The following is a 15,950-nucleotide window of genomic DNA, read 5'->3' as shown; positions in this document are numbered from 1 at the left end:
CTCCATTACCAAAATCAGTAATAAAGGTACAGACAAAGCCTTTCCCAGAAGGAAAAATGACAAAATGACTACAACGAGAGGAATGTTCTTAGACCATTACAAGCATCCACTGAATGAATCAAACAGAAATGGGCTTCGTAAGCTTGAAATCATACCGCAAAGTGTTTTCGGGGTACTTCTCCCCGAAGGACCCTTAAACCAAAAAGCTTAAGGGAGCTTCTACTGCTACCATAAAAACCTCTGACAGGGATTTGCAGAAGCAAGGGAAGAAGAATAAAAAGTGTTTACACATAACTAAACTAATAAAAATAAAATCAATTTTAGGACTGGGCAAATTTTCAAACTTTAATGTAATTATAAAGCTAAATATTTACAATTTAACAGATGTCCATTAAAGGTTTTAAAAGAGACTTATTTAAAAAATGCACCGGAGGCCTTCACATTATTTATGCGATGGGTCCCTCATTATATAAAATCAGAATACTAAAGTACAAGAAGAACTATTTACTATTTATAATTAGTTCTCTCTCTTTCTTAAGTTAACTGTCAAAAATGTAAGCTTTATACAAGTAACAAAGCCCACAAACTGGCTTAAGGACCACTTTAATGGAAAACCAGGTTATTGATGTTGTGAAGACAAACATCAAAGGTGCAGGCCTTTCAACTGTTTCTCCTTTTGAGCCAAATACTGGCAGAGTCAAGCACTCTGGGAAGGCAGCTGAGAAACAAAGGTAGAAAGGAAAAGGACAGTTTTCACAAAACATAATTTTAAGCAAGATTTACTATAATTTTAAGTGCTAGAAGGTCTGCCTGGGGCAAGGCAGCCTGTAGGTTACTGCACTGCATTTGGATACAGCTCTCTCTACAAGCAACAAAGACTTCAATTCCTTTCTATTAGCAAACAAAAAAGAAAGGAGGTCACCATGGTAGAACAGAAAAAAATCCGAGTCAGAAAACAAGTTCAAATCCAACTCTATGACTTGCCTGTGATGTGACCTCATCTTGCTGGGCTTCGTGTCCTAACATACAAGACAGGAATGGAAATATGCCTATACTGTGGAGTGGGTATGACATCTGGATGAGACCAGGTACTTACCAAACTGTTCAAAGGAATTAGCAGATATGAGGGGGAAAGAACAATTACTCCTCCTATGTTTATTATTTTATGAGCAATATTTAATCTTCCTGATTTATATGTTAAGACATACAGACCCAAAGAAAAAGAATTATTAATGGGACACAAATTCTTCCCCCCAACAAACCACTTGAGAATGTTCAGAAAATTTAGCACATTTAACTAGAAGCTGGCTTGAGAAAATGAAAGGGCTCTGGACCTCCAACATGGGGGGTGGGGGTTCCAGAACTTCATAATTAGATGGTTCCTAATTATAAAATTGCCCAGTCCTGTGAATTTAAAGACCAAGAAAAGGAAAAGAATATGTCTACAAAGCACAGCCTAGACCTCGTAGGGAGGGAGTCCCCATCAAAGGCATACAGCTGACCCCTGGACGACATGGGAGTTAGGAGTGCCAACACTTTAAGCAGTCAAAAACCTGTGTATAACTGACTCCCCAAAACTTAACCCCAGTCTACCTTGGTATCTACAAGAGATTGGTTCCAGGACCCCCCGCAGATGCTCAAGTCCCTTCTTATAAAATGCCTTAGAACAATGTATACAGTTGGCCCTCCACATCCACGGATTCCTAACTGTGGATCAAAAATACTGTTATTGATCCCATGGTTGCTTTAATCTGCAGATGCAAAACCCAGGTATACGGAGGGCCAACTGAATACTTATGGGGGTTGGGGGGGACAACAACAAATATAAGTGGACCTGTGAAGTTCAAACCTGTTTTATTCAAGGATCAGCTGAACTCTGATCTAGTCTAGAAATGAACCAAGCTGCACCCACCATACCTGCCACCTGAGAACAGGATGCTGTGCCTGGGGTAGGAGTAGTGATGAAAGAATAACAATACAGATAGGACTTTATGATCCGGTCAGAGAAATAACCAAATAACCCATCAACAGAATGACAAACTACATGGTACTCTGAAGAAAAAAGCTAGGGAGCTATGACAGACAACACATATGGGGAAGAAAGGGGAGGGACCTGTCTTTATGGGGTAGAGATGGGAGGGGGTATCAGGGAAATATTGTTTGTACTGGAATATGAATGATGAATGGGAATCAACTAGGTAACTGGTGGGAAGAAAAGTGGGCAGAGTGTTCCAGGCGGAGGGAACAGTACATGTAAAGCTGAGACAAAAAAGGCCAGCACAAACAAAATGCAATGGAACGTGGCAGGAGATACATGGGTGATGACATCAGCAGGGGCCGAGTCATGGGGTGTATGCGATGGGGAGAACATGCAAGGATTTGGGTCTATGTTCTAGGAGCAATGAGAAGCCATTTAAATGTTTAAGCAGGGGAATGATGCTCAGAGCAGATTTTGAAAACATCGTAGGGCTGCCATGGGAAGAACAGATTAGAAGATGTGAGAGCACATGCAGATGGATCAGTAATGAGGCTCCCACAGGGGACCAGATGAGAGACAATGACAGTCTGGACTAAGGTGGTAGAAATAGAGACAGAAACAAAGACAAGGGGACAGATGCAAGAAAAACTGAGGAGATAAAAATCACAACGCTTGGCAATTACTCCAATGTGGAAGAGAGGCAATGATGGTAGGAGGTTGTATGGTAGAGTGCAGCAGAGGAGAGTCTGGGAAGAGGCAGCTCACTGACCGATGTGGGAGATAAGGAAGAGGGGGAGAAACACTGCATAAGGTCTAGTGTCTGGTTTTGATGAACAGCAATGACATCCTCTAAGACAGGGAAAGAGAAGGAAATGTTAGAAGGAAAAAGATGGTCTGTTTTGACTATATTAAGTTTGGGATGTCTGTGGAAATAATATATATGAGTATGAAGTACAAGGAAGGGTCTGGGTTAGAGATCTAGATTTAAACCACTCAAGGAAAAGGTCCAAAATGAAAAAAAGTCTAAAGAAATGCCAACATTTACAGGGCAAAGATGGAGAAAAGTTTATCACAGGGCCCAAAAAAATAAATAAATAAAAAGACTAGAACTAGCAGAGGGTGGCACACAGACACCAGGCAAGGAAAACACATAAGAGGTAATAAACAGTATTAAATGCTACAGACAGGGCCAAAAGGAGAAAGGAGGTGAGAGACGGAGACTGAGAAATATCTTTTGGTTTGAAATTAGACCACTGGTGGGGAATTCTGAAGACAGCGCCCTCGGTGGAATGAAGATATGCATGCCAAGCTGCAGTGGATGCAGAAGTAGAGTTAGCAAGTGAAAACAAGATATTGTGCTAGTTAAAAAGGAATGGTGGTAGTGGTGTGGGGTGTGCTCATGTGAATGAAATTTTAGAAATATATACATAGTAGAGATGCAAAGCATGCTGCCTGCTGAGAAGAATACCTTCAACCAATCCACTGGAGACTTCCGCAGAAAGGAAAATAAATTGGCCCTAAATGCCCTGCATGATAAGGAAAGCCGGATAGTAACAACTTCAGATTAGACAAGTGTTGAAAACTATTTGTTCAGGAGAGGGTAAAATTATTATTTTATAAATGAGAAACCACACCAAAGATAAAAGGCTGCGAGGACCACTGGACTCAGCAGAGAAAGCAGAGAGAGCCTGGAACAGGCATTGCAAGTCCTCATCACTGAATCATAACAGGTGTAAATGGTATCTTTATGGGAATAACTCCTAGTTAAGTCTATTAGCCACAGAAAAGAAACTGAGCAAAAGAGAAGGGGCCAGAAAAGTACCAAACACATCATAACAGACATCATGAAAAGAAGGTGGGATGTGTCTTCATAATCACTATCTAAACCCCAAGAAGGCTGCTGGTAAATTTTTGAGTTGGAATTTACAAAGCTACTCTGCTTAAAATTATCAAAGTATCTAATGGAAAAAGATTTGTCCACACTTTTTCCTAAAGATAACTATAGGATCTGAATACAGAAGAGAACAAATAAGGAGACTTGCAAAGTCTGAATGACAGCTGGCTGGTACATCACATCTTCACATAAAGCATGCACACCTTGGGAGCTCATGGGCTTCATTTGCAAAGGTTTCATTTTTGGCTCCTGATTATAACCATGAACATTTTTTGCCCTAATCATGGAAAAGGTCAAACTGACCTTATTTCAAGTCCCACATTTTATTGAGAGTAAAACAAAGTCAGAGATGTTAACTTCCAATATTGCAAAGTACGCCATAATCAATTTGGCTTTCCTCAAGGATCACGACTTGAAGTGGGAGTAGAAGGCTCACCTTAACAATACAGGCATATCTCACAGATAATGCAGGTTCATTTCCAGACCACAATAAAGTGATCACAAAAATGTGTTTCTTTTTTGCTGATAGAGGGTCTTGCCTTCCATTTGTAAAACTGTAACATCTGTGAAGTGCAATAAATTGACGTGCAATAAAAAAGGTATGCCTGCAGCAGAACCTTTCATAAAAACTAAAAATAGATCTTTGCTCAAGATAACATGTACCCCTTGGGTCAAAAAGACACTCAGATACTAGAGCTCAAATTTCTGTAATCTGAACTCTGCTCTCAAAGTTATGCTCACTTGAGTCAATGTTATAAAGTAGCTGCTATTTTCCCACAGCTGTTTCAAATGTAAACAAATAATTTAAAACCTAGAAGAGAGCCCCATTTGTCTAATTAAACTATTCAATGTTCTTTCATAAAACAAAGATTAGTCTTTAACTTGTGGAAATGTATATCTACTTTGTATCTGTCTGTCTGTCTACAAAACTCAGAGAAATTCTAGACTGCTTAAAATACTGTGGAAAAGAACAAGAATTCCCAAGGCAGGAATGTATACTGGTGACAAAGACCTTAAAATGTATATGGCCTTCAGCATGTATGAGACAGGCAGACACACACAGAATCCATTTTTCCCCCCGAAATTTACAAGAAGGGAATAATCCAAACACTGCAAGTTAGCCCAAAGTAAAAAAAAAAACATGATCCTCAATAAAAACAATCACTGAATATCCAACCATACGTATTTAAGCATTTAAAATGCTTATAAAGTTTCTGTTAATGTGATCAAGTTAAAAAAAAAAGCATGACAAAACTCTCTACATATTATGATCACTTTAGTTTTAAAATAGGAGAAAAATGAAATGAAACATACCAAAATTAAAAGTAATTATCTCTGGGTAGTGTGATTTTGATTGTTTTTCTTTATATTTATTTTCTAAGTATCCTATGATGTGTTTCTTTTATAAACAGAAAGAAAAGAAATACAGATCTGAGAATACTGAGTAAGAATGAATGTTCTGGCAAATGAGCCCAGTGACAAGAGGCCCAGATACTGTTTTGACTTAACATTTACATGTACTTTATAAATATAAAAAATTAGTGCTACATAGACCAGCTAAAACTCAGTGGCGCTACTCTAGAAAGTAGGAGGAATCACCAAAAGTGGGGCTTTATATATATACATATGTGTGTGTGTGTGTGTATGTGTATAGATACACACACACACACACACACACACACATACATACAACGCTATGGCTAAAAAGTATGGGATTCTAGTGGAGAGAGCTCTGAAATCACGTCACCTTTTCAACATGAAGTCTCAAATATTGGTGAACCATGGCCTTAGGTCACCAAGTATGCAAAGGACATTGTAATGATTATGTGGCTTCTTTTTTTTTTCTAGAGTGAAGATATGAATACAAAAGGTTTCACATTGTGACACAGAAAGAATACACACACGTACCTACCTACACACACACACACCTCCTGATGGTCCAGCTAAAAATGTGGCCTGAGCTATCAGGGCCCTCAGCGACTGACATGAATGAAAGGAATCCAAGGATCCAACACATAGCCTCCAAACTCCATATCACTCACAGAAACACAACTCAAAAAACGTCCCCACCTACTGTAGGGAAAGCTGGAAATAAAAGAGAAGCTCTCATATCAATGTAGGGATGACAAAGCAGTGAGCGAGCCATGGCCTGCCATGTGGGGAAGGATATGAGTACAAGCTGCCCATGATCATTTGACCAATACAAGCAGACTGACCTTTTCAACAACTGTTCAGACAGCCTGTGGCACTGCTGATAGCACTGCTAAGTAGAGAGGAAAGAATTATATGCTAAGAAAAAGCAGTGAGGCAGAGAACTGGTAGGTAGATGGGGTCAGGGTAGGCAGAGCTGTGAGAGGCTGCTCTGGGCAAGGATTTTCAGTTCTCTTCTAGAGTCAAGAGTCAGGAGATTGGGGTTCTGGTCCTTACTGATGTCCTCTGTAACCTTAAACTGCTGATAGGAGCCCTATGTATTTTCTTCTCATCTAAAATGAGGATTAGATCAACTGTTTCCACCTGTTCTTGATGGACAATGACACTGGCTTTGATCATCATGGGAAAAGGGGATAGTTTACTCCAAAGTTGACGCTCTATCTCCACCTATTGCCTATCCCATTATTGAAATGAATGCTTCTAACCATCTACAACCCACAAGAAGGTGGGGGATGCTGCCAAAAACAACAGATGGCAATCGGTTTGGTTTAGTACTCCCTCAGCTATGGCCAAAAAATCTCTCAAGTTGTTACAACCAAATTACAAACAGAAATATGAGGAGTCACAGGGCAATGTTGGATTCTGGGCTTTTTCCCCCTTTCCAGCTGTGTTGTCTAAAGTAAAAGGCTCTATTCCTAAGTATTTATTATAGCCAAGGCAAAGGTGCAAGCTGGGGGAAATTAGCCACAGTTTCAAGTTCAATTAGCCAATCCCCGACCCACCACCACCTAAAAGCAAGAACATGCAGAGTTACAGTGAGGACATTACTTAGAACGTTGGTGGCAGAGTGGGCACTCTCAAACTTTAGAAAGGTATTATTCTTGGAGGCCACTCTGGAAATGCATCATGCGACCATTTTAATCCCTCAACATATGATGTCATTTCTCTAAAACAAGGTTCTTTGGAATTGTTGAAATCATTCAACTTTGGCTACTCTTCTGCGTAGGAAGTCTTCCTGCCTTTGACCTTATGGAATCAAATTTAAAAGAAACAAACCAAGAATAAACAAAAACGCAAACCTGATGGAAAGTTATCATAGGTCTGCTTTGGATTCTATTCTTAGTCTGTGGCTAACTCCCTTCTCTGGGTCTTCAGTTTCTTCACCAGTTTGGAAATCAGACTACATGATCTCTGAAGTCTCATCCAGCTCAATAATCCTGTTACAAGACTTTAACTAGACATCCAGGCCAATTTACTTTGTGCCATTTTAGTTTACAGAGGGAAGTTGACTGTCATGACTGTGCCCTAATAATCTGCTTGAGTACAAGGCATACATACTCATTACCTTCTGGTGGGGAGACAAACAATGCCTACTGAAGGACAACATGCACTACTACCTTCTACTGTGGTCTCTGATACCTATGGCATCTAGATAGGGCCCTGTAACGTCAAATGCATCAGTAAGTGGTACTCCGGCATGCTTTTTAAAATTCTGCAGCAGAAATTCAAGATCTAAAAAAATGGGAAGAAAACCCATGTTCATGGATTGGAAGACTTAAGATTGTTAAGATGGCAAGAGTCCCCAAAGCAAGCTACAGATTCAATGCAATTCCTATTAAAATTCCAATAGCTTTTTTTGCAGAAACTGAAAAGCTGATCCTCAAATTCACACGTAATTGCAAGAGTCCCCAATAGCAAAAACAATAGTGTTTGTATTGAAAAAGAAGAATAAAGTTTGAAGACTCATATTTTCTGATCTTGAAACTGAATATGAAGCTACAGTAATCAAAGTAGTGTGATGCCAACAAAGAACAGACATATAGATCAATGGAATAGAATGGAGTCCAGAAATAAACACATCCACCTCTGGCCAACTGATTTTTGACAAAAGTGCATTCAGTGAGGGAAAGAACAGTCTCTTCGACAAATGGTGCTGGGACAACTGGATATCCACATGCAAACAATGAAGCGGGTCCCCTACCTCATACCATACACAAAAATTAACTAAAAATGTAGCAATGACCTAAATTTAAAAGCTAAAACTATAAAACTCCTAGAAAAAAATATATGATGAGCACATCTTCATGATCTGAGGGGGTTGGTAATGAATTCTTAAATGTGACACCAGAACACGAACTACAAAAGAAAAAAAAAACAGATATTGGAATTCATCAAAATTAAAAACTTATGTGCTTCAAAGGGCATTATTAAGAAAGTGTAAAGACAGAGAATGGGAGAAAAGATTTACAAATTATAAATCTGACAAGAGTCTATGACATAAAATGTATAAAGAACTCTTGCAATTCAACAACAAAATAAACACCACAATTCAAAAATGGGCAAAGGCCTTGAATAGACATTCCTCAAAAAGGATATACAAATTGCCAATGAGCACATGCAAAGATGCTCAATCATCAATCAGTAGGAAAATACAAATCAAAACCACAATGAGATACCACTCCAGATTCATCAGAATGGCTAGGATAAAAAAAAAAAAAAGACAAACAATAACAAGTGTTGGTGAGGATGTGGAAAAACTGTAACGCCCCACATTGCTAGTGGGAATATAAAATGGCGCACCTGCAGTGAGAAAGTTTGGTGGTTCCTCAAAAGGCTGAACACAGAATTACCATGTGACACCAATTCTATTCCTAGGCATACATATACCCAAGAGAAATAAAAATGTATGTCCACACAAAATACTTGTACACAAGTGTTTATAGCAGCATTACTCATAACAGCCAAAAGGTGGAAATCACCCAGATGTCCATCAACAGATGAATGGATACACAAATTGTCACATATCTATATAGTGGACAATTTAGCCATAAAAAGGAATGAAGTATTAATACATGCTACAATGTAAATGAACCTCAAAAACATTATGGTCAGTTAAAGATGCCAAACACAACTGTATAAAATATCCAGCACTGGCAAATCCATACACACAGAAAGCAGACAGATGGTTGCCAGGGGCTGGGAGGAGGAGGGCATAGGGAGTGACTGGTTAATGGGTATAGGGTTCTTTTATAGTGTGATAAAAACTGAAATATATTGGAATGTGATACAAGTGGTGGTTGCAAAATACTATAAATATACTAGATGTCACTGAAATGCACAGAATTTAAGATGGTTTTTAATGTTCTGTAAATTTCTCAATTAAAGATTTCATCAAGTGCTGAATTTCATTCACAGAACAAGTATTTATATACTTAAAAAAGAAGAAAAAAGAAAAAACTCATGAGTTAAAAAATTAGAACTTCAGAAAGAAAACAAGACTCTCAAGCAAATAATTGCATTTCCAAAGTTCTAAGTATCCCACGTATTTATACACTGAAGGCAAGAGAAGGATTAAAAAATAAAAGCAGATTTCATTAGCATTCTGATGTGGTGGTTTAAAACAAGGACAGGCAGTGTTAAAAAAAAATGAATGTTAAAAAGATAGGTATGCTTTATGTACTGTCCTCATTAAAAAGGCTTTTGGAAGATTTACCATCACCATAAGGAGATAATGAAATAAGACCAGTCTATTACGGGATATGAGAGAAAAATCTTAGATTCTAGAGAGCAGACTATTCACATTGTTAGCAAGCATAAAGAAAGAACTAAAGCCATGTCTCCACATCCTATGTAGTATCTAGTCATTCGCTTTTTTAAATGCAGCGAATTTAGCTCTATTTTTACAAAAAATGATTTTGCTCAAAGTGGCTGAGAGACATGGTTTGGGATAAGAACCTTTAGTTCAGAATCTGTACTGTCCAGTGGTGGGTCCTTCCTGCTCAGATTCTTAAGCAATGGAATTTCAGTGCCCAGGTGAGTGAGGAATTTGGGCTGGAAAGCTACAGAACTGACTCAAATCTCTCTGATTATCTCAGTGCCTTAATGACCTCTCATGGCATCTAGCAAACCATTGGTTCTAGAGATACTACAGGAAGGAAAGTGCAACTGTGAGGAAGGGAAAGGAACAAAGAGTTAATCCACTCTACCAGCCCACCCTCCTTCTCAAAGACTCTGTCCTCTATAGTTGCTTGCCACATTCCACCCAACAACAGCTGCTCATGATAATCAATGTCTGACAGATCAGAGAAAGCCCTTAATGTGTCGCCAAGGGGCAGTTCAACAGATGGCATGGTGACTTACAACCAGAATCATTAATTACACTCTCTTACTAGTCCCAGGGCACAGTGCTAAAAATGCTTCCTCAGTGAAAGATGAACATTTCAGATAAATGACCGTCTGGTATTGCCTGTGAAGCTCCCTTTAGGATTTCTGGTCAGTGTTGATTTCTAAATCTAAGCCATACTATTTTTATAGCTGTTTCCCATCTTCCACTTTCAAGCTGGCTAGGATTATGAAGTTCCCAATACCACTACCCATCATCACTCCCATAATCACTGCAGGTAAGGATATGATAAGACGCGCCCATCATTCATTTCCCCCTTCAAGTCAGATGACTGCGTTCAAAGCCAACACAATAATCTCAGCCACAGGACTAGCTCAATTTCCCTTCTGTCAGTGCCAGAGAACAGAGCTTCCTGAGTGCAGGTTGGACAGGGGTACAATCCCCTCCATCATCCACTCTGGCGTTTCTTGTAATATTTGATTGGTAGTCCAACTCAAAACTGTCCTCCCTTCCTAACCACTGGTTGCAACTCTTCTCCATGCCTCTTTAAAAAATAAAAAGGGGCAGATATTCCTGAAATAGCAGCATAGGAGCTTGCGGCAAGCAAACGTTCCCCAATGTCCACACTGCTGGCTGTGTTATCCCAGCGGACTAAGCACTAGTGTTAAACCACCATGTACTTAATTAAGAAGTCAAACAAATGCAAGGCGAGAAACTAGTTCTGAAGCCTCTCCCCACGGGCTTCATGGTAGAATGTCAATCATGGTAGAAATCAGTTCCTCCTCAATTGTTTCAGAACTGGGCTCCATAAACATGAGAGTGAAATTTCAGAACTGACTGCAGACAGGATTTGGAGGCAGACTACTTACTGGCTTTAGAATGACACAAGTCAGAAACAAATCTCAATATAATCCAAAGAAAGAAAATTTTAAGCATTTCCCAAATACTACCAAATAAACAAGTCTTTGATTTTGCTGATCTCCTGCTCTTTTTGTACCTCATTCTACAATTTTTTTTAAATGTTAGCTTCAAACTAAAGCAATATTAAGAACTTAATGCTGTGATTTAAGAGTTCATTGTTTAATGCATTACGATTTGTTCCTTCTTAGATATATAAAAAAGTGGCTTTGATTTTCAATTACATTCAAATAATTGCAGTATCTGATGGATAGTCTCATCTCATGAATTTTTAAAAGACAAAAATAGTGTTAATTAAAGCATAATAAAAACCTTCCAATGTGGGCTATAGGAAAGGAAATTTGGGAAGTCTAGGTCTGCCTTGCAATGTACTCACTTCTAGTTTTTTCTCCTTTTCTGACAAAACGTCTTTCTGGTTCTGGGTATACTCCACCAACATCCGAGCCAGCTGGCGCCGGTCTTCAAGTTCTGCTGCCAGGCGCCCGTTATATTCTGCTAGTAACAGACATGCTTCATCTACTGTTTTTGAAAGACGTTCAGCTGCCTCTTTGTCTGGGTACAAATGAGACCAAAAAATAGAGATAATACACAAATCACATAGGCATGATCGCAAACATTTCTGTAGGAGGTTAACAGTTTCTCTCACAAAGTACAGAGTCCAAGAATAAGCCAGAACCTGTAAACAAAACATAGACTGGCTGACCGAGAAATCCAAAGGTATTCATACCTGTCAAAAAGACAGGATATTTCTGAATTATCTGACATGATACAAGGAGGAAAATCTGGCAAAAATTTCTAAATGCCTATTCCTTTAAAAGCTCTACAAGTAAAATAGAAAAATATTTAAGGTCATATATGAAATAATTTTTCCTTGCCTCTGAGAATTTCAAAAGTGCTTTCATTTGTATTATTTTGTTTTCTCTTGAACATTCCTCTGAAATACAAAATACAAGCACTACATAAAATACAAAAGCAAGCACTTATTTCTTGGATGTGAAAACTAAAGCAAACAAAAAAACCTCTGCACAATAGTTCCATAGCAGGTGGTTAGCTAAAGAGTTGGGACTCAAAACCAAGTCTCTAAAATGGACCTACAGGACTCCACATCTTAAACTATGGAAGCCTTAAACCTGGGTGTGATCTCTTCTGTCATTCAATAAAATATCGGGTCTGATGAAACAGAGGCTTTCAAATGCTTTTGAACATGACCCATGGTAAGAAATATATGTAAACATATGAAAGTAAAAGAAATAAAAATTTCATAAAGCAATACTTATTCTTATTATGTGCAGTGTTCTATCTCCTAGTCCGCTAAAAAAATTGGGGTTATTACCTAACAGACTGATTTGTCCAATTAATGGGTTACAACTCATTGTTTGGAAAAGAAAAACTGTGCTGAAGTACTGAAGTATAAGAAAGGCTGGTCTTAGAAAGAAGTGATGAAAAAGGCTCAACATTAGGAAATTAGAAGAGACAAAAGGATAATTTTTATATAAAAGAACAGATATAATTATACATGGGGAATGGTGAGATTAGAACTTTAAATATATTATACCTCAGTTTTTATAGGCCTTTAAGAATCAAAAGAGTAGTAAATGGCTGTTTTGAAACAAAGAGCACCAGAGACTCCAGTAGTTCTAAAGGACAAACTAAAACAGAATTACACAGCAATACAGATAAGTTGTCACTATTACAGGTTGTCAGAGGTGAGAGACCTCAGCATTCTCATAGGTAATTGGGAACTCTGAATTCCCAATTCTGGGTTTTAGGTGCCTTAATATGAATACTGGGAGAAGGAACAGTTGAGGGATTCCCAATTATGTCTGATGCTAAAGGTCAGAGATTTCTACCCTCTTCAAGGATAGAGAAACAAAAAGATGTTCTTCGTGAAGAAAGAATGAGCCAAACAGAACATAAAGAAAAGAGACAAACAGTCATTGAGGGTAAAGAGGACACTTATTCTTCTAGATTGGTGGTCTGGTCTGGGAATAACGTGCTGGGGTAGTTAGGCCGGTTTTAGCTTTGTCATTGTTTGGCTATATGATTTGTTTAAATGCATAATTCATTAAGATGTTTAAGTACCCGTGGCAAAAAGAAGACAAGAAAAACACAAATATTTAAGATTTTTTAAAAATCACTTTCAACCTCTAAGAACCTGTACAAAGGAGATAATCCACTCACACAAATTACAAACCAGAAAAATAACTTGTAAAAAGTTTTATGAGCTACAGAAAAAATGCAATAAAAATGTAGCAGCAAGATGCTCGCTTCAGAGAACTTACCTGTGGTGGTCCCTCAGGGGCTCTGCCCCACTGCTACACAGATGAGCCACTGTGTGCCTCCTTCAGCTAGCCCTCCACTTGTGCATGGGCATCCCATTCCCTCTTGCTTACTCCAAGATTCAGTCTCTGCAACTGTTCCCTGTGCTTTCCCACATGTCACCAATTTTTCTCTTCCTCTCCTAAAGCACTACCATCAGCATACAAACACACTGCTCCTATCTTCGGGCCACATGTCACTCTATTATTGCCCCTTTTCCCTGCTCCTTTTACAGCAAAACTCAAGGGTTGTCTATGCTCCTGGTACCCACCTTCTCTCTTCCCACTGTCACTAAATCCACTTCCATCAGACTTTTGTACTTGTCGATCCTCTGCTAGAAACCTTCCAATTAGCTTCTTAAATATTTGGGCTCCTGTTGTGAGTCTACCACTGTTCTAGGCTCTGAAAGACAGCAGGGAACACAAAGGACAAAACCTCTCTGTCCTCAAGTTTACATTCTCAGGTAGAAAGAGAAACGATATACTATATTTTACTTATTTATCAGGTGAAGATAAAGAACTCTAGAGAAAACTAAGACAGAAGAGGAAAAAAACAAGGCATTTGGAGGGAGAACTGCAATTTTAAATGAGGTGGTCAGGTGGGCTTTATGAGATGATAATGTAAACCAACGCCTGAAGAAGTCAGAGGACAATCTGGGGAAGGATGTGTGACTATCTAGGAAAGATCATTCCAAGCAGAGGGAACAGTAAGAACAAAAGCCCCAGGAGGGGAAAGTGACTGTCAGGAAGCCCATGAAACTGGAGCACTGAGCAAGGGCAAAGTGAAAGTCTATGTGGTAACAGGGGTGAAACTGTGATGGGCATTGAAAGACTAGTTTTTACTCTAGGTGACTGGGGAAGCCAGTGAGGTGTTCTGAGCAAAGGGAGACATGATCTGACTTCCATTTTAACAGATCACTCTGGTTAGTGTGTTGAGAAGAGAATGATGGCTGGGGGTGGCAGATAAGAAGGAAGCAGGGAGACCAGGTAGGAGGCAACTGCTAATCCAAGTGAAGATGGTGGTAACTTTGTCAGGTGGCAGCAGTGGAGGTGGTGACAAGGTGTCAGATACTGGTTTGGTTCTAATCAACAGGAATAATAAGGGGGGTACTTACTAAGATAAGAAAGATCACGAGAAACGGGTTTTAGAGGGAAGATGAGAGGTTTGATTTGGGACAGGTTTAGTTTGAAATATCTATCGAGATATCCAAACAGTAACACTTAGTAGGTTGGATGAATCAGTTTCAAGATCAAGAGAGAGGTTAACAGCAGAGATGTAAATTATGGATCACCAGCATTAAAAAAAACACCCAAAACCTGTTATCAAACTGGATGAGCCGAACTATCAGTGACCCTAACTAATGAAGAGTGCTAAGCAACATTAGGGTCAAGAAGTGAAGAAACCAGCAAAAGACAATGAAAAGACATGAGAGAGAGAGAGAAGAGGAAAACTAAGAGAATAAGGAGTCCGAGTTTCCTACTGCTGCTGTAATAAATTACTACAAATTTAGTGGCTTAAAACAACACAAATGTATTATCTTAACATTTACTATTGTGGCACTTCTTCCATCTTCAAAGTGCATTACTCCAGACTTCTGCTTTCACAGTCATACCTTCTTCTTTGACTCTTTTCCTCCTACTTCCCTCTTACAAGGACTCTGTGATTACAGTGGGCCTACCTGAATAGCCCACAATCTCCCCATCTCAAGATGCTTACTGTAATTATACCTGCAAAGTCTCTCTTGCCATATAAGATAATATATTCACAGGTTCTGGGGATCAGGACATGGACATTTTGGGAAGATCATTATTTTGTCTACCACAACAAGTGAGAAAGTATTTTCAGGAAGAAGAAATGATCAACTGGGCCAAATGTTACTGAAGTCAATTTAGGATGACCTAAGTTAAGATTGGGCAAAATATTCACCCCTGAATTTAGCACCATGGAAGTCATCGGCAACACTGACGGGAGCAATTTCAGTAAAGTATAATCAAAAGAAAATGAGAGGAGGGGAAATAGAGACAGATGAGTATATGCAGTATATTTGGGATGTTTTGCTATAAGGAGAAATGAGGCGGTAGCTAGAGGAAGATATGGGTCAAAAATATTTTTCCACATGGGAAAAAAATATATATGTTTTTATGCTGTGGATAATGATCTAGTAGAGGGAAAAAAAACTGTAGATGCAGGAGAAAAGGGGAGATCTGTTGGAGAAATGTCCTTGAGTAGAAGACAAGGAACAGGTCTAACAAACAGGTAGAGGGGCTGGTTTAGAAAAAGCGTATTCATCCACAGAAAGAAGTGAGCCCATGTGTGTTGTTTTCCCCAGCCACATTCAGCTGTGCAGATCCAGGATACAAACAGATGAAAAGCTAGATTTAAGAATGGTGGTTGCTAAGAGCTGGGGGGAGGGGAAAATGAGTTGTTATTTAATGGGTATAGAGTTTCAGTTTTGCAAGATGAAAAGAGTTCCGGTAACTGATTGCACAACAATGTGAACGTATTTAATAGTTTTGAACTGTACACTTAAGATTATAAAGACCCTAGGCTGAATAAAGAAGAAAATG

General features: G+C 38.9%; 1 protein-coding gene across 3 annotated transcripts in view; it reads right to left on the bottom strand.

The window, feature by feature from the left end:
- Positions 1–15,950, bottom strand: part of RPRD1B (regulation of nuclear pre-mRNA domain containing 1B) — a 52,370-nt gene that overhangs the window by 9,541 nt on the left and 26,879 nt on the right. For all 3 annotated transcript variants that reach the window (XM_039864313.1, XM_039864314.1, XM_039864312.1), the window contains one exon: positions 11,441–11,616. In XM_039864313.1, the coding sequence (XP_039720247.1) occupies positions 11,441–11,616 (176 nt within the window). The remainder of the gene's footprint in view (positions 1–11,440; positions 11,617–15,950) is intronic.

The sequence above is a fragment of the Pteropus medius genome, unplaced genomic scaffold, assembly GCF_902729225.1.
Source record: "Pteropus medius unplaced genomic scaffold, Ma_sr-lr_union100, whole genome shotgun sequence".
NCBI classification, from domain to species: domain Eukaryota; kingdom Metazoa; phylum Chordata; class Mammalia; order Chiroptera; family Pteropodidae; genus Pteropus; species Pteropus medius.
This window is presented reverse-complemented; position numbering and strand designations above follow the sequence as displayed.